Genomic DNA, 19,403 nt, shown 5'->3' with positions numbered 1-19,403 from the left:
GAAGGGAAGTTAGGCAAAACTATTCTAGAATTTCAAGAGGCGTTTATTAAAACAGTGATTTAGTGAATAATCTTTTACCTAAAACTCTCAATCTCTCTGCTCCAACCACCACTTCGTTGTCATCTGCAGAAAACAGCAATTTTCCAGAGAGGGTTTTCACCTCAAATTTTTGGCTGTGTGCTTCCACTGCTTGGGGACCTAGAGGGAAGAAGAGATTTAGCACAACCTTTTAGTGAAAAGTGTAAGAAAATCACATAGTAGCTTCATACATTTAATGAGCCCATCTGCTGAGATTATCCTAATAGCTCTGCAGACACAACCTGCATCTGACACATCAAACAGGGAGGTCTGTGCTTTTCAGAGGGTGGCCTCTCGTTAGGAAAGTTAGTTTTCTACCCAAATAACAACCCCTCAACTATTTCTACTTATGTGTTCCTTAATGCTTACGTATGTCATAAAATCAGCATTAAACTTGGCATAGCTGGGAATTTTTTACAAAGACAGATCCACATGTGAAGTAGCAATGAATATACCCAGCCATGCTTTGAGAGCATTGGTCCAGCTGTAAGAGGCATCAAGAGTTCCTGAGTACGTTTTGCTTGGACTGATGCTGCAGTGTAAACGATCCTAGTTTTCCGCCTGTTAAATATACCTGGATTAAAATGGTATCAGTATCATGCACAGTCCAATTTGAAAAAGAAAAAAAAAAGACAAACACCACCACAGCAGCAAACGTTTTCTTTTAGACCATTTCAACTACGTGCAGGCCAAGACAGACGGCAGTCTCCCACGTTTCAGAAAGTTTTTAGACGAGTAAAACTTTCCTTCGTAGCTCTTATTTCAATTCTGCTGCTTCTCCTGCGGGCAGCTGTGCACAGCAGTGCTGGAAAGCCTCTGGCAATGCCTTTTGTTGTGGAGCCTGATAAACATCAGCTGCCTGAACAGCAATTCTGTGCAGGTCTGTGGCTCAAAGGCTACAAAGAGCAGACCCCTCTATTACCCGACCTAGGCTAAACTTTGGACAAATGAGCTTCTAACAGCCCTGCGCAAGCCTGTCCAAGCCACAGCCTCCCTGGAATACGCTACTGCACAAGGCAGGTGATGGGACTTTGCATTACTTCTGGCCATCTTCCTGACTACTCCCATTTCTCAAGAGACAAGAGAAATAAGACCTGAAAGCCAGTATTTTCTTATAGGCAGGTTCAAACTTAATCTATACCCAGCGTTTCCCTGCACAGGTCATCTGTATTGGCATTAGGGAACACGAAGAATCGTGTGCGTGGTTCGCACTACAGAAAAGTGAGGCTATGCCAAGATCCCTGGGAACAATTAAAAGTCTTGCAGTCTTTCTGAGAAAATCCAGTACTTTCGAGCTTTAAGTTTGATTTGTATCTTGCTAATTAACTGCCTCCCTACTCATCACTGCAGCACGCACTACATGGGACCACGTCTTTGCTTCGCTCTGAAACCAAAGCTGCTGCTGAACACAGAAACGAGCTCAATAACCAGAAGACCACACTGGGAGATGTCAGTGACTGCGTCCTCCCAAGCTCTTGTGAAATGGAGATGCTTAAGTGAACCAAATACCCTCTTGAAAATATATGGAGAGCCAACGAACTAAACACGTTCATTCTGAATGTGAGAATCAGGGAGCTTGGGGCTGAATTTATTTCCTTCCTCCAGGCAATTTTCATGCGTGCTGCTTAAATCATTGCTTACTGATGCTGCATATTTAATTATTTAATACTGTGACTAGAGGCCAAGATGTTATATAAGCAAACCAAACAACCCAGTCTCATGTAGAAACAACATGTTTATGGATTACTGGCTCTGCCACACAGCAATACTTCTCCCAATCCCTAGATAAATCTCAATAAATAAATACCTATCCTATATCCTATATCCTATATCCTATATCACATATATTATATATTAGAATATAAAATGCATTAGGCTCTTTCAACCCAAATTACACATGCATTCATTCATAGGCTGCTATGCACTGGGGATTTATGAGACACCCATTTCCCCATCAAACACACTCATCCTTGGGAGCACGAGAACGTTCTTCATCAGCAGAAGGGCACAGAGAACTCTAAATTGCAAAGCAAAAGACTGTCCCAACCCAGCCACAGTTAATCAGCAGAGTTCCCAAGATCTCAGGCAAGTTAAAAGCGTCTCAGGGAAAGCCTGTGCCGGTTACAACAGAAATGTCACCCTGCATATGTTCTTCTTGACCCTGAAGTCGTACAACTAACCTTTCTGTCTCTGGATTGGCTTTCAAATGAAAACGATGGTCTGCTTCATTATCAGAAAGCACCAGCCAGCTGCCTCTCCAGCACGGCTTTCATGTCTCTAGCTTTGTTTCTACAAAGTGGAGCGAAGTTTTCATTTGTACTTCACAAGACACCTGGGCTCCCCTCCTGCGTGCTAAAGCCCATGCGGCATCCCACAACACACCCGCTTTCATCCCTCCTTAATTCTTCCATGCAGCCTTTCCCCCTCCTTACCTGTTACAAGGCGAGTAAGGACTTTAGTCTTCTCATTGAGGATGTTCACTGTCACATTTCTGGCAGACTGGAAGTACAGTGGGTTGCCCTGGAACGAAACCATGAGAGCAAGCACATGAGATGGAGACGGCTGCCCGAGCCCAGCCTGCTTGAGACACCTGGAGCTTTGCCCATCGCTGCTGGGCTGCTGTTAATGGCCCCAAGGCTGGGCGTGTGGTTGAGGTGCAGGCTACCCTGCATTAATTTTTATTGTCCAGGATAAAATCATAGTCCACCCCTCTGGCCCAGATAATGTCCCAGACACCAGCCTTGTTTTAGGGATGGTTAGCTTTTTTTGCCGGTATAAGCCAACTAACCTCTTATTTTAAAATGTGCAGGTGATATGGGACCTGACCTAAGCTTCCCAAAGGTCACGGTGTTTTGGGAGCGTGGCTGACTGCAGCAGTGCATTTCAGAGTCAAATCTGCAATACTGCACACAGCTTCAGCTGACTCCAGTCAGACCGTGTCTGTGTACCAAACGGCCACGTGAGCAAGCCGTGCCCAAGGGCTGTGAAAGAGAAAACCTTATTAACATGTAGAAAGTGCCTTTGATCTCAAAGCACCTATGAACCATCCGGCACATACCACCATCACATTCCGGTTTGGGATGCCAGCTTGGGACCAGACCCATCCCATCGGGTCTGGAGATACACAAGACATGAAGTCTTCCCCACTCCCCACTTGACCACACAGATTTCTGCCCATTTTTAATTTTTATCCTTTAAATATACCTCTGAGAGAAGAGTTAGAGCAGCTGTTAACACACAGGAGCCACACAGCTACCTGGCAGCATCCATCTCAGGTATTTCTCCCGCAGAGTGAAGCCAAAGAAAACCCACAGAGAAAACCATCTGGCCCCTTCTGCGTGCAAACGCATCCAAGACACCTGGGAACTTGTGTTTTCTACAGGCAGCCCCAGTCCACACAGTTGGTTTCTCAGGGGCTATTAGCCACCTAAGGCACTTGCACAGGGTGACCCCAACTTAAATCAGCCAAAAATCTAATGTGCGAGGTGGAAATTCACTGCCAGTATCTCTTTATAATGTCTAAAGCAGGCAGCTGATTAAATTCATCAACTGACTAAGCCATTATGATTGGTAGAGGGGATAAAACAGCAAGAAAATCAGCAAGGAGTTGAAAATTTTATGTCCATGTGCTTCTTACACCAAAGTCTCTTTCCAGTGTTTCAAAATCTTTCCATTAGGAATGAATAATCAGGATGGGAATGGAGATTGTGTAGGTCAGGCATGTTCTCCTTGCCTCTTGAATTTGTAAGGAACATAACTAATATTTGCACTGATGCCATTTTTCTGGATCACGGTAGCAGGACTAGGTTGTCTGCATATAAAATGTAACAGGAGCACAGGAATGCACTCATGGGAGTCCTGTGATTGACTGGAGCTTCAAGGAACACTTCTAGTGATGGGTAAACAATTCCCAGCAGTGTTTGCAGAAAACATACCTCAAAAATCTAAAACAAAACCAGCTGCACATGTGACCAAATATTCACAATAATTACATTTGGTGCCTTAACTATTTGTGCTGCATGCACCCATGGGATCAGCCCTTCAGCAAAAAAGGGGGAAATGAGATTTGTTTGATCAGTTATAACTAAACCATTATGGCTACATTCAGACTATTTACAACTAAATAAAAATAATAAAAGGAAACAATTCCACTTAATCATTTCCAGACCTTGGACAAGTTTCAGAAGGTCTTGGTGTCTCTGTCTCCTCATACACTAAATGAGGACAAATCATCCTTATATACCTCTGTGATGTGTTTGACAGCTTAAGTGATATAGTATCTGAAACTGAAATATGATTAATAAGTTAGAAGTGAGGGGCAATGATAACGACTGGTAATGATTTTGCTCTTTTTTACTCATTTTTGTTTGTGTTCTCTAGAACCTAGAAATTAATGTTGATTACTATTTTATGGTTAATAGCACAGAAAAAAGATGGCTACACTTGATTACCCACTTGCTCTGGTATTAATTCTCTGCAGCCCTGATCAGGGACCTAATTTGAACACCCCCAGCGACAGCAGTTTACTGCTACATTTTCATTTCACACTTACAGATGAAGGATATTTTTAAAGGCAGATAGCTACAATCTGCATAATCTATAGTCATAGGTGAGACTATAGCCACTATAAGCATGCCATACCAAGCACAGAAAGGTCACATTTTTGACTCTCACTATTTGTCTTTTGTTTATGGAGTTATGCGAGTAGCTAGAGTGTTTCGAAAAGGCCAGGAAACCTTCTAGTCCAAATTCAGGTAGGAAAAATCATTCAATCCCCATGGCTTTGAAACTCTGTTACTGATCTGCGTAACAGGAGATTGCACTACAGAAGTACTACAAGATAAGCCAAGTGGTTAATATAAAAAGAGTCACAGAAAAAGTTGCTCCAAAGAAGTCTTACAAGACAAGCTAAGAGCTGGTATCCACCTACGAAAGACTTAAAATACATAATCAGACCTTGAAACGCTTACCCCAGCATAGTCATCTCATTCACTGATTCAGAGCTCAGATTCATGCAGCCCTCAAAAATCTAAATTTCCCTAATGGAAGAGTTATGTTTTTATTGGTCTGCAGGGAAGGAACATTTCAAGCACTTAATGCAATGCCCGCTCTCATTTCCATAATTCTTCTTCCATTAAGAAATGAAAAAGAGCTGAAAAAATTACTCCCTTTTGCTGAAAATTCTGCAGATTTTCTGTCCATCATCTTCTGTTTACAAAGGTAACAACACCGACATCTTTTACACACTCAACATTTAAAAATTGTTTCCTCTGTTGCAAGCTTGGTGATGACGCCAGCTTCCTTCAATCACACAGAACAAAAATAATTAAAGCATTAAAAAATTCTTAAAACAGTTAGAAATTGTAACTGAAAAGGCGAAACCCTTCACTTCTCTTGCACTTTCATGTTATCATGACACAAAATTAAGTATTCTGATGCACAGGAGAAAATGGAAATCTAGATCAATATGGCGTCATCACCAGAATAAAAATAATTAATGTAGTGAAGTGATATTCTCACAAACTGTCATAACACTTGATAGACCTAGAGTTAGACTATCAGCATGCAATAAATAAGCAAGTCTGACTCTAATTATAACTCTGGAAGTATGAGGCACACCACATTTCTGAAGTATGATATGCAACAATCGCGTTCTGAATCTTTCCAATTCTTCAGAAAAGCACATTGGAGATAAAATACATCCGATATCGCCGATCACACAATAACCCAACATATTTCACTGCCTGCGTGCTATCTGATGTGCTGAGAAATCCCTTTCTCTGTCATTTGTTCTTCTTCCTCTCATCACAAACACGACAACAAGGTTCCCTTGCACCTCTCTTCGCAAGAGCAGGCGCTGCTCCCAGCCCACGTGCTGCCCCTGACTTGCTCTCTATGCCCAGACTCAGCTGTTAGGACTTTAACCTCTTCCAACAACGCTCTATTCACTGTGTTGTCTTAGCAGAGTCCCAGTTCACGTCCAGCTTAGCCATCCCATTGCACTGCACTGAACGACAGCTTTTGACTTAACTTCCTATGCAACTCAGCAAATTCAATCAGGGGTCGCCTCCTTTCCGACGCTATTTTACGTTATTGTTTCTTTCCAGTGGTTCCTTTGATCATTTGGCTGGAGAAACCGAGGTAGAGACATCGATGGGAGTAGGATTCATTTCTTTCCCTCCTGCATGTTTTCCTGTTTGCTTCTGATTTATTTCAGGCATTTCCCTCGCAGGACACCGATGGAGGATCCCACCCTGCTCTGGGCTGCAGCTCCATTTCTGGGGGCAGGTGAGGCTGGGATCTTTCAAGGACTCTTTGGGCTGGTTATCTACTTCCAGCCCACCATGAATCTACTATTCACCCCTGCAGAAAATCCTATATAGTACATACATCATTCTGCCTCTTACTCCAGCCCCTCATTAGCAGACCCAATGGCTTAAAATAATGCAAGTGTCTGTAGATATGCAAAAGAAGTAGTCACAGCTACTCAATATATTAAAACGCTGGACACACGCTGCAGAATAAAGCATGTGAAAAGTACAAAAATACATCAAAACAGTATAGCTTGTTTCCTCACTAAGCAGTGAGGTATCCAGTAAAACACAGAAGACTGCAAAAGGTATCGACTGGTTGTTCGCTAGGTTAACACATGGCAAAACAAGCCCTAACAGCTCACTAGCTGTCTTTCTTTGGCTCACTTTAGAAGAGATGCTAAAAACTCCTAGATCAGAGACTAAAACAGAAAAAGCACTTTGACTGACAACCCTAATTTGCAGCTGAAGCAATCCCGACCAGTGCTGTCTTGAAGGAAATTCAATACTTTACCAGATGTCCTTAGACTGTTTTAGGGAATTATTAAAAATATTTGGAAATCCTTTTCAATTTTAACAGGCAATTTTAAAATAAGGCATCACAGTCAGTGTGTTTGTAATTTGGATGGTCAAAAGGAGTAGCTTTGATTTGGTCCTGTGGATTCAAAGACTTCACACAGTAAGTGCAAGTGAAGCTTGTGGAAATAATGGAAATGGTGAACTTCTTGCAGGCTTGACGAAGTAATGGGAAAAATTACAATATTAAAGCATAATCCAGGTTGGCAAGGAGCAGTCTATGGAGAAGCCACCGAGAGCACCATTTTCCTGCTCAACTGTACCTGTCACTGACATTACAGAAGGCAAACACTGCTCTGTACACAGCTGGACTGTCAGAGGGCAAAAGCTCGTTTTCTGTAAAGCAAGCAGCCAGCCCACTACGAGAGCAAAAGCTCTCCTTCACCTGGCCTACAGCCACAAGCAGCACATTCACTTGCCTGCACCCGCGAGAGCTGTTTTAAGGAGCTGCTGATAGAGGGGAAGTATTCATGTGGGTTATAACAAATATATTCCTTTCCTGAAGTCCAATCAGTCCTACTATACTAGCAGCTAAACGTGATAATAGTAATAACAGCAATGCTACTTACTCTCCTGCATCGCATTTTCCATTGGTAGGGACAACTCATAGCTGCACGAGGCAACGTTTCACAGTTTTGTCTGTTTTGGAGTGGCAAGTATGCATTGCCTGTTAACTGAGACACAAAGCAATCATTTCAAGGGGCAAGACGTCCTTCACCAAGAACGGCAAACCTTGCTAACGAAAACTCACAAAAACATCACCTCTGCTGTACCTCCTCATGTAAGCAGACCCAGCAGCACAGCGCTGCCTGCGAGTTCATTTTTGCAGCTGTCAAGCATGTCCTGAGACCTACCGGGAAAGCTGACTTTGTAACCCTTACTCTGTCATTTTTGGTCGCTTGACACAGATGTGCTTAAAGTAATATCCCTGACCCAGTTTTGCATGTTTCCGTATGACTTGCTCACCCTTCAAAGGGAAGCACCAGTAATACCCCCACTGCATGACACTAAACGCAGAGTTTCCTAACCACAAAGATCTCCAGAACGTGCTGTGAGCATACAGTCAAAAATACCAGACCTGATCCCGAGTGTGCATTTCTTTCCCCCACCCCTGCCTTGAGAACAGAAACTCCCTCGGGGAATGTCAGTGTCTGACGCTGGAAAAGCTCAGAGCAGCCCCCATAAAACAGCGAGTTGGGAGGAAACAATTGAGTAAAAAAACTTCAGAATTGGTAACAGATGCTGCAGAGATCAAGCAACTGGCACTGCCGTGAATCACAGCAAACCTCACCAGAATATTGTACCGACATCGTGCACCTCCTGAAAAGCAAACAGACGAAACACTGGACAGCATCTATCTTTGGCTGTGAAGAAGACAAACTCGGGAGTATCTAGTGAACCCTCTCCCTAAGATCCCGCTTGGAACAGCAGCCTGGCCTTCATCTACGTCAACAGAAAATCCAGACTTCAGGCCAGACTTACAAGCCAACCATTACTGTTTCTATTTCAAAAGTAAACCCAATAGCTCTTCCTCCTGTTTCTGATCTAGCTGCCCACAGCAAGAACAGGATTTTGCCCTTCTGGCACAAAAATTTAAGTCATGTGGCTAAATCCCTAGGTGCTAGATTGAAAACATCCCTTAATATGATTTGAATGTACTTTTTGTTGTTTAATCACTGGCTCTCATTTGATCTTGACTTTGTCCTTCAAACAGTTGAATATAATGTTCATGTAACTAAATCCCTTTTTTAGTAAAACTTCTGATTTGACAGTGTAAGCTTTTCATAGTGGAATGAAAGCAAACCGTGAATGGAATTGGTAACAAACAGACTAAAACAAATGCCACAAAATGCCCCAGTATGTGCTATATTTGTGTCTAAAGATGATTGCTTTCAGGAAGGAGGCAATACCTCCAGGGCAGAGACAACAAAATGTAGTCTGAATCCTCTTCTTCTGGGAAACAAACTTTTCACAAGTGTAATGCGCCCGAGCCATGTAACCTGGATCAGTAACGGAGCTGATACATCCCTGACCTGCAACTGGCACTCAAAGACATAAATGTAGTATCATGAGCTTACTCCATGTGCTGTGTTCCAACTTTGACATTTTATTAAGTATTCAAATGCTTAAAACCAAAAAATTCAAGTCCCTTCTTCTATGCAAAAAAGGTACAGTCACCTTTGCAGAAAGATACGTTTTACAGTACCACGAAGCTCAGAAAATACTGTGGTCCCACCCAACTTGACACATTTCAATGGCATAGATAGTGCCCGTGTTGGAGTTTTATGTCCAACACCACAACCCCTCCTCTTTTATGGCATTTCTTGAAGTTCATTTTAATAACAATAGAAACAAAAGATAAATTTCCCACAGCTACATTAAAGCAATTACATCTCTGACTTCTTTTTAAAGTGCAATGAAGGCAGGTCTGTGATGTGAGATGTAAATGACTGGGTTCTGCTTTTGGATGGCTACCCAAGGGGGTTTGTATCCTTCAAAGTGATTTATTTCTGGCAATCTAGGGGTTTCTCGCTTTAGAAGAATACCTGTAATAACCTCATTAACGCAGTGCTTCGAAAGAGTGGCTGCTTCTTCAAGATGCCTAATCAGCTGCTTTGCAGCTGAGATTCTTCTGAAAATTAAATTATACTTTGTCTGCTGACATTAAAAACAACACCGAAAAAACCTCCAAGACGTTACATCTGCCTCAACTTCTTTGCCATTCTTTTTTCTTTTTTACTCCATTGACTCATAATGAGGAAAACCATAGATGACGTGATGAAACTGATAGACATACACATCAAAATAAAATGCAACCGTGCATGTTGGATTTCTATTCAGTATCCGTGGGCGTGGGAAATCTGGATTTGTAATGTCCGAAGGCTGCTGCACATTCACAAAACTTTCTGTATTGGTAGGACTCTACTGAGCATTACTGGCTTTGGAAAAATCCAATGCATTAAGCGTGCTCAGCACCAGGAGTCCTCTGGCAAGACACCCTTAGACGACATCTGAAATGAAGAGAGCAGCACAACTTGTAAAATGACCAAATAATTCTGAAAATGCTTCAAGCACTTCGCTGCAGAGTTCACCCAAAGGTGTTATACCAGAGTTGATCAAATGCGTGCTGATGATTAACTTTGCATCCTAGGGAATGGCTCTCCCTCATACAAACTAAGCAGGACTTGAGAAACTGTAATGCTCTTAAACAGGAGAACAGCGGTCCTAGGTTCTCAGCACATTGATCACCACTTCCAGTAAAAATCAGCCAAGTATTCAGTAAACATTTCAATTGACTTGAATTCTTCTGCAGAAATACCTAACCACAGCAGCTGCTCAGTGGCAGCTCGCGCCGATCCGATCCTTGTCTATAGGAGGTGGTGTAGCAGCAGGACTATGGATTTGGGCTAAGTTATAGCCTATCTTCTGCCCCGGGCTATCCTAGTTATGGTCAGACTCCAGTGGTGACAGATCTCCTCCTGAAGTGAACACGCTGTAGATAGGCACAGGACCATAGAAGAGAGGGAGAGGAAGGAAGAGAGCTCTGCTGAGGTTTAAAATATTCTAAATCATCCAACTATATAGCTACTCCACTGCTCGTAACTTTTACTCCAGACAAGCGTGCAGACCTCTGTTCATGTGTTTTCATTTTTATGGCCTTTCTGGTATGCCTACTGCCTGCCTTAAACATCTTTTAAAACTGCTGGTAAATCATACCTCACTATCTATAAAAGGCATTTGAAGACAATATTAAAATTATACAGAACTAGTAATTTCTAAGTTACTTTCTCTTCCTATCAGCGTTACTTGGACCATAGCACAACCAGAAACAATTAGGATCTCACTCAGCTAGTGAGGTGAATACACATTAAAGAGTACATACGGTTAGCACTAATAAAGGCACAGTAATATTTTCCAAAAGTCTGATTCAGCAGAGACACTTGGGTTCTGCGATGCTCACAGCACCTTTTAGGCATTTTGTTACTGCAGTGCATAACACCAAGTTATATATCCAGATATTTTTCTCTAAGAAGGCTAATAACATGGCTATCCCTGAACATTGCTTTGAAATTATAACTTTCCTTTGCTGCATGTCATGGATCGCTTACTTCTTGTATTAGATTATAAATGGCCATGCCAACTTACGTATGCACGTACAGCACAAAACACAGGCAAGATCCTAGCAGAGGCCCCTGGTGTTACTGAAATTCAGCTGCTGCTAATAAGAAGGGAAAACATTTCCATCTGTCTGGATCAGGAAAAAGAATTCACGAGTCTCTGATTCATCTGCATCCATATGCTGATATGTAGACAATACTTATGGACACACAGACATATGCGAGGTAGCCAGCAACAGAAATCAAATCAATCACAGATCACAGCATGTGATTTGCCTAATTATGAGTAACACCTCACATTTTTCATCTACGCAAAAAAGCACTTTGTGAACGAGCAGATGGCATTGCTATGGGATGGCACCATCCTCGACAGTTGCAGATGCAGAGCATTTACACAGCACGCTGAAAAAATGACACAACACAAGCTGCTTCTTGGGAAAAAGATTCAGATTGAACAAGTGTCACCAAACAAAATACACGTATTTACTGATGTTCTGAACTTATCTGATCCAGCCTCTCTCCTCAAATCAAATACATACACGCAGGCCAGGGAGCGATGCTATCTAGACATCATTAAAGTCTCTTAGATGGAACTGTCACGTGAGCTGCCTAGCACAGAAAAGTGGAGATGCGGACCAACTTGAGTCTAGTTCCAACCTGCAGACAATTTAAATCCACACAAGCAGAATCAATAGGAAGAAGCCCTGCAGAGAAAGCAATTACACTGCAAAAGCAACTATATTACAGCACGGTTACGGCTGGAAGGCAGGACGCAGAAGGCCATCCTCACTTCTGTGATTACCCAGTGGAGTTCTCTCCAATGCATCTGGCCTGTGAAATGACAAGGTTCAGCCCCGACATGTTCTTGCAATCAAAGCGTTTCTGTTTCTGGGCTTCTATTGCAATTATAAGGCTCTTCTTTACGAGACCTGTCCTTCAGGTTTGCTGTGCTCCATAGGCAGATGCGGGTCTGTGCATCAGGAAACGGGTTTGAAGGGCTCGGTGTGCTCTCCTTTTCAATAGCTTCATGGGAGTAATAATCTCATTTCCTGGATCTGCAATTATTTATTCATTGGAGACTGTGCACTTGCCACTGTATAAGACACAAAGAAAGATCATCTGACCATTCCTGGTGATAGAAAATCCAGGTTTTCTATTCAATTCTTGCTTTTATTTGTGGTTTGTCTGCATTTTTTTCTCCCCAAGCTGCTGTAAGCACATACACTGGTGTGACAGGTTTGAAGCAGCTATAAAATGATTGATGAAAACCATATTTTGGCCTTGTTGTGGGAATATTTATTGTAGAAATATACTCAGTTAACTCTGTGTGGGCATATCTAGGAAAATGGGAAGGACAGAAGAGAAAGGCTGGGCCCACGACTGTACCTCTGATACCGAAGTAATTTGATCTGCTTTAATTATGATACAGGGTTATGGGGTCACAGAAACATTTGCACAGACTGTTTTTGAATTGCTTTTATCTAACCACTTTGTTTCTTCTGTTGAAATGATCAATACTCGGCTTTAAGAAGGATGGTCTGTCAGTCTACATGACTAGACAGAGACTTCCCCACAGGAGTAAACACAGGGGCCAAACTCTGACCCGCAGTGCCGTAACAGTTCATGTGTGAGTTAGTGTCAGACAGGAACCATCCCAGAGAGGAAGAACTGCACATCTCCATCCGTCTCGGAGAGGCTGAATGTCTAACAGCCAAGACTTGAAACACTTGAAAAGGTAAAATGACAGATGCAGCTAAGCATGTGACATGAAATCGGACTGATCTGGAGGAAAGATGCTAAATCATGCTGGACGTTGCTACACAGAACGCATGTACCTACAGAGACAGCACGACAGCAAAGGTCTGATCAGCGGGACGACTGCACGAGCAGGAGTATGGTGCTCTTGTTGGGATTTCACTGAATCTTGTGGCTGCCATTCAACAGACACTCCTAACTATCCGCTTCAGGGTGAAGAGAGGAGAGGAACACAGGGTATTGCCATGGTACAGGGCCGATGAGCAAAAATACATCCCTAACCAACACCACGGGGGAGCTGGGGAGTGGTATTTCAAGAGACATGAGGCTCGCAGAAAGAGCAGCAGATGCTTTTTCCATGCCTGGAAGAAGACAGGAATGTTGTTCGGGGAAAGGGTGAGTAATGGCAAAGCAGCCAAAGAGATTAGGATTTGTGAAGGTAAAATAGAGCACGGGGAGGCATATAAAAGCCAAGGACCCCGAATTACTCTTTGGGCAATCGGCAGGGGGGGCTCAGCCTGTCTGGTTGTCTCCACTTTTAAACAGAAGGCATTTGCCTCACGATGTTTTTATTCCTGAAGTTCTTTCAAAACTCTGGAAGAACAAAACTGATCAGTGAAGGCACCCGACCAGTGGTTCCCACACGGAAAGGGCGCAGGAAGGGTCCTGCCTGCGTGTTCCCGTTTCTTCTACGTCAGCTAAGCTACGCTTCCCAGAATGCTGCATAATAGATAACGTTGCAGAGAGAAACAAAAAGCCTGCTGCTCTCCCAACTGTGTACCAACATCAAGGTTCATCATTTATAAATAACAGTTGAGATCTTAAGGAAACATATACAGCAAAAGTCAGTTTGCAGTAGGAGCTGGGGATTTCATGAGGTAGCAGAATACAGATGAAATATTTTGGCTTGAAGCAACAGTAAACATGCAATAAAAGGTCTTTCTCAAGCCAGCAGCATTGACAATATATGTGCCATTGCCCTGTGTGGCCTTTATTTCATTTAAACAGTGAAGGAGGTTCTGCAAAAACCTGGAGGACACCATCTCTGAACACTCAACCACAGGAAGCATCAGAGGAAACATGTTCAGGTTCATCCCATCGACCCACTGTCTTCCAGCCATGGCTCTTTGGAAACCAAGTCACTAAACCAGCTCAGGTTGATCACTTATTCTTGACCTTTTACAGCAATTAGTGTGCGTTTGGATTATGGATTATTTGGCCATTCATTGTGTGGCTTCAGTGAATCTGCTTAACGGGAAATATCAACTGCTCTAAGGTGGTGAACAGCTATGCCCACTTTGTACTTCTAACCTGCAAAATATACCTAAAAAACCAATGATTTTAGGAAAAACAATGAGTTGTTCGCACTCTTCCAGATCAACATAATCAAAAGAAAGACAACAACTTTCGGCTAAAGAACTGAAAGCCTTGCTGGAGAGATATGCTTGTTCTGTCAGACAAATGACCTCTCTTCTCTCCTCAATCAGCATGATTGTCTGTAATTTTATTTATTTCTCTGCTTTTAAATATTGATGTCTAACAAAGCTTCTCATTGGAAAAAACACATCTTACTCTTCAGCTGTGCTGCCTTAGGCTGCAGTCCTGTCAGATCGCATCCAAGAGGAAGGTTCAGCTTGCATTAGTACTTGGAAAAAAAGACTTTCCAGGCACTGTGAAGAGTGATATGGATGATTCAGTGAACAGCACGCTTCTCTCCAAATCAGTAGCCACCCATTCCTGGTGCCACGGGCAATCTTTTGCAGCTGCTGCTGGCTTCTTAGCAGAGAAGCAGAACTCAGATGTTAACCACTTTTATTTATTAAATGCCCCATAACAAATCCATCCCTTGTCTAAATCAAGAGAGAGACAATGGAACGGTATATTGTTTTGCTCAAGGAGAAAAAGAACTAGAAGCAGAACATCAAGCTGTAGCTGGAAAGAAACAGAAAGGCAAAAGCCTAGGTCATAAAAGCAATTTCATTGCATAGTTTTAGACTACAAATTAAGAATTCAACAAAGTATCCTGCACTGACTAAGATACTGTGCAAATCTTGGCATGCTCACCATTTCATAGTCACCATTTTCATAAACAGACAGTGATTTACAAATCAAATTTTAGCACTGCTTCATTTGAAATAAACCTTAAATAAAATCTTCCCTTGTAGACAATAAGGAAGGACTTTCCACAGGAAGACAGCTCTCTATCCTTAGAAGGGATGTTTCTGGGGGAAGTTGGATGACAGCAGCACTGTGCAGTTGATGCTTTCTGTGGGGAACCTCATCAGTGAGAAGACAAAAGCCATGGATGCTTTTGCTCCGCTCCTGCTCAGGGAAAATTTAAGGTTTGAAAGTGAGGAATCCCCTGCTCTTCCATGGAAGGATGGCAAACAAGGATCGTGCCCTGATGGATGAACAAGGAAGAAATACTGTGAGGTGAAACACCTTGAATTTTCTTTCTGTTCCACAGATTATTCCCTTTCAGAGAGAAATGAGGAGCAGACTCCCTGCTAGTACTTCGTACAACCTGCCTCAGAAAATTATCCCACCTTTTAAGGCCAGACTGGAGGCAAACGTAGAAAGTTCATTGGACTCAGAATCACAGCAAATCAAGAGGAAATCAATGGACATGTGACATTTTATACTGAAAGCCTGCAGCAAAAAAATGAAAAAAGAAAGAAACAAACAAAAAAGGGCATCACGGAAACTGCTTTCCTTCACCCTCCCAAGAAGGACAATTTTTTACCACATAGGCTTTTAGTTGAAAATATCTGCCAGCTCTATCACCACACTCCTTTACACTTGGGGCATGGGATCTACTAAAATGAGGATGCGCATGGACAGAGCACTCCTCACACCAATCCTCAGCTGCTGTAGGAGCGAATGAGCAAGCCGCTTTGCTCACTCTCATCCCCATCTCCTGTCCCACTCTTCACCTACCTATTGACAGTGTAAAACCTTTTGGAGGAAAGGGCTGTGTCTGTCTCCATGTTTGTACGGAGACCAGCAGGATGGACTCTTGCCGGTGGCTTTGCTCTGCCACACACAGGCAGTATATGTAGAAATTACAGGGCATAATCCAGCAATGAACACAACGTACACCTGACTTTATGCACGTCAATGGCCTTACTGATGTCAATGAAATTACTTATGTCTGTAAATTATGCACATAATTAAATATCTGGTTGGACTGAAGCCTAGATCAATGATTCACTGACAAGTCAGAAAGCCTAGCTCTGTGACTAGATTTATAGCCATTTTTATCACACATGTACAGTAGTGTCCTGCACTCCAACACTGTGCCACGAACGTTGGCGTGGGACTGTCCCTTCCTGAAAACACTGGTGTACATGGGAGTAGATGGCCAGGCACGGCCTCAGACAAACAGAGATCAAAAACAGAGATGTCCCAGTCAGGGAAATGTTAACAGTCAAAAAAATCTCACTTTTTCTTTCAAAAGAAGCAACTCAGTTTTCCCAAGAGCCTCAACAAATTTGCCCTAAAAGAACAGGAGCAAATTTAGAGTTGTTCTTGTTTTACCCTGCATTCTTCTTTCTCCAAATCCAGCATTTGTCATTTAGAAACGGAACAATCACAGAAACTCTTCTTCCTGGCATAGCAACTGGTAAATGAAACCTGGAAGGTCTGGCTTTCCTTTCCTGTTGCAAATCAAAGAACACAGAAACTGAACTGTCTGTAAAACCAGTTGTGTGTGCCTGCACCTCCTAATGACAGCACAGCTTGTCTTGTCAAGTAACGCTTGCCTTACAAAATACGTAACTTTGCTGCTGAAATAGTTTTGATCAGCGGAAGAGTTGCAGAAGTGTTTGCTGTCCTGTGGTAAGAAGACACAAAGCTCTGCTCTTCAGGCTTCTTGGAAATATCAGAAAAACATTCTTTTTCTTTATAATTGGATCTTGCTATTTGTCTTTTAGTGTTTCCTTTGTCTATTTGTCTCTATCTTCTCTCTACCCATACTGTAGACAGTTTTATTCCTTTTTCATTTTTAGTATTAAGAAGTTGTTTTTATACTTCAGCCTTTCCAAAGCAGCCAGAATCCTGATTGTCAGCAGCAATGTCTAGACACAGTAAATCCTTAAACTCAAGGCCTTTGCCCTTGAGAGAGAGAAATGCAGCAGTACACGACTGCACGTGTTCTTCCCCGAGCAGTTTCGGATGCTTTGTAAGGCTTACTTCTTTCTGAGGCTACAGCTTATTAAGATGAAATTTGGATCAAGTTTTGGACTGAGAATTCAAGGCTACTCTACAAATGCATTCAAACCCACGGGCTGGTTCAGGTCAGCTGTAGTCAACTACCAGCAGAGCTTCTCTTTTGACAGTAATACCTGTCTGGCAATACAAGCCAGCAACAGAAATCCCATAATCAGTAGGTGTGACTGATGGGTCCTGCACTCATGAATCCCCCAGTAAACCCCCTGTGCCTTTTTTTTTTTTTAATATAAGATTAAACATAGAAAAATAAGGACGATATACAGCTCCTGAAGGTGTAGAAGCCTGTAGGAATACTGAGAGGCCATAATAAATGGCCAATTAGGAAAAATGAGCTTCACAGCAGCTTCCCAGTTAGAGGTAGCATTATGACTTCCCAGTCATAGAGGTAGCATGCAAATTCAAGATGCCAAACCGAAGCTGAAATAACAGACACTAGAAGGGTGGTGCATGGCCAGGGAAGGCAAGAAACTGCCTGCCAAATTAACGCCGCTCAGCCATTTTTTCTTTCAACTTTAAAATCAGTAATTCTACGTCTTTTCTTTTTCCTTTTGGGGGAATAAAATACATCAAATGTTTATACTATTCTTTTAGCTTCTAGTGCCTGCACTCCTGTCTCAAGGCTCGTGACTCAGTTGAAAAACACGATGTTAGCAGATTTGCAACATTTCCGTGGAAATACGGCCCCACCACAAAACTCAGCCCCACTGTCCTCCTTTTCACAGCTGAAATGCAAGCAATTTCTGGGATCACGGCAAAAATGCAACGCAAAAGCTTAGAGACCACAGAGCACCCAGCCTTAACCCAGCGGCTCACTTGGAGCTGTGATGCACATCACTTGTTTTTAGGACCGCAGAGTCCAGCTGCAAATGTTTAAAATGAAGAGGTGATGGGAATCGGATCAGAACAGCAAAACAAACACATGATCTGAACAGCTACCCTCTCCTTGCACAACCAGCTCCAGCAGAGAAATTTCACCTGTCAAAGGGAAAAGCCAAACACATTGGGAGACCGTTTGGGAAATTCTCCATCTCCTTCATGTTTAGCTCCGGAGCTGTTAAAGAGTCCGCATCAACTCGGTGGCCCAAACTCTCTCCCCAGACGGTGAAAACCACTGACTATAAAGTGCTTATTTAGCTTAGGGGTTCAGATACTGCTGCAATGACCATATCGGGTTTTCTGGACACAAAACCTCCACTGATGCTAGGATAAGAAAGTACAAACATGTTGTTGCCAGAGTTAGTTCAGAGGTGTACCCATGATGAAAATATAGACAAAAGCCGAGGTAGGTAGCCCACTTGGCACAGCTGATTGACTTTAATAGGTGTTGATTACACTGCTCATATTGCATGAAATTAAAAAGCTTACAAATGTTATGAGCCATTACCCTTCCATTTAAGAGAGCTTATGACAAGTTAGCAACATTTAATGAAATCCTTTTCAAAATGCCATAGGCAGCCTCCACGAGATTTTGCTTTGAAATGCAACTTGTGGAGTTATTTCAAAAAGTTTGTTTACTTCAGAGCTTCCTCTCTGGCTCTTCTTTGGGACACTCTGATTTTGCAGCTGGTGGGATACTTCAGTTCCCGGGCGCGTTCTCAGTGTGTGGCACGTAACACCAGCTCGTTAGACAAACAACGGGGAACAGACAAAGCAAGATTTAATTCTGGTGTTATTGGGAGTACCCCTTCAGCCAGCCTACAAAATATCCTTCAGAATTCAAAGTGGAGAGCCTTCTGGCCAATTTTACTGTGAAGCTAGAGGGAAATGTTTTCACAGTTGCTGTAAAATTTACTTAAACTTCCACCTTTTCAGCACAGTGGAAATATCACAGAGCCACTAACTGCCCCCAAAGCACTGGGGCAACCAAGGTTCAGTCTGAAGTAGGCTCTCTGGATTTTATTGCTTAAGAATGAAATTTATTAAGAGGAGAGCATATCAATTTCAGAAATCCCATTGGACGCTCACAGCCTACTGCTGCATGTGGACTCAAATCTGCTCTGGATGGCGATGGCAACAATATCTGTGCATCAGGTGAGGGAGCTTCTGCCAAAATGACGCCTCTGCCGCTTCTGCTTATTCTTACTGTTCGTGCCGCTGACTGCCAGCTCTCCTCTCTGTTGATAGCTGCTGGGCAAGCAAGACTCAAACTGACCAAACTGAGAGAGACATTTATAGCAAAAACACACTGGCACAGAACCGATGCCAAGGTATCCAGAGTGGTGCCACAGCCAATGCTTAACAAACCCTATAGGGAGAATACGAGATGGCCAGGCGCAGCTGCAAGAAGCTTTCTTTTGTTGGCTGTGCCATCACGAGCAACCTTGTTCTTTTTTTA

General features: G+C 42.7%; 1 protein-coding gene across 4 annotated transcripts in view; it reads right to left on the bottom strand.

The window, feature by feature from the left end:
- Window positions 1–19,403, bottom strand: part of SGCD (sarcoglycan delta) — a 228,981-nt gene that overhangs the window by 65,511 nt on the left and 144,067 nt on the right. For all 4 annotated transcript variants that reach the window (XM_075509535.1, XM_075509533.1, XM_075509534.1 and 1 more), the window contains exons 4-5: window positions 2,511–2,598; window positions 79–198 (exon numbers count right to left, since the gene is read on the bottom strand). In XM_075509535.1, coding sequence (XP_075365650.1) covers window positions 79–198; window positions 2,511–2,598 — 208 coding nt within the window. The remainder of the gene's footprint in view (window positions 1–78; window positions 199–2,510; window positions 2,599–19,403) is intronic.

Source organism: Mycteria americana, chromosome 8 (assembly GCF_035582795.1).
Source record: "Mycteria americana isolate JAX WOST 10 ecotype Jacksonville Zoo and Gardens chromosome 8, USCA_MyAme_1.0, whole genome shotgun sequence".
Lineage (NCBI taxonomy): Eukaryota > Metazoa > Chordata > Aves > Ciconiiformes > Ciconiidae > Mycteria > Mycteria americana.
The sequence above is the reverse complement of the archived record's forward strand: the minus strand, read 5'-3'. Positions and strand labels throughout refer to the sequence as shown.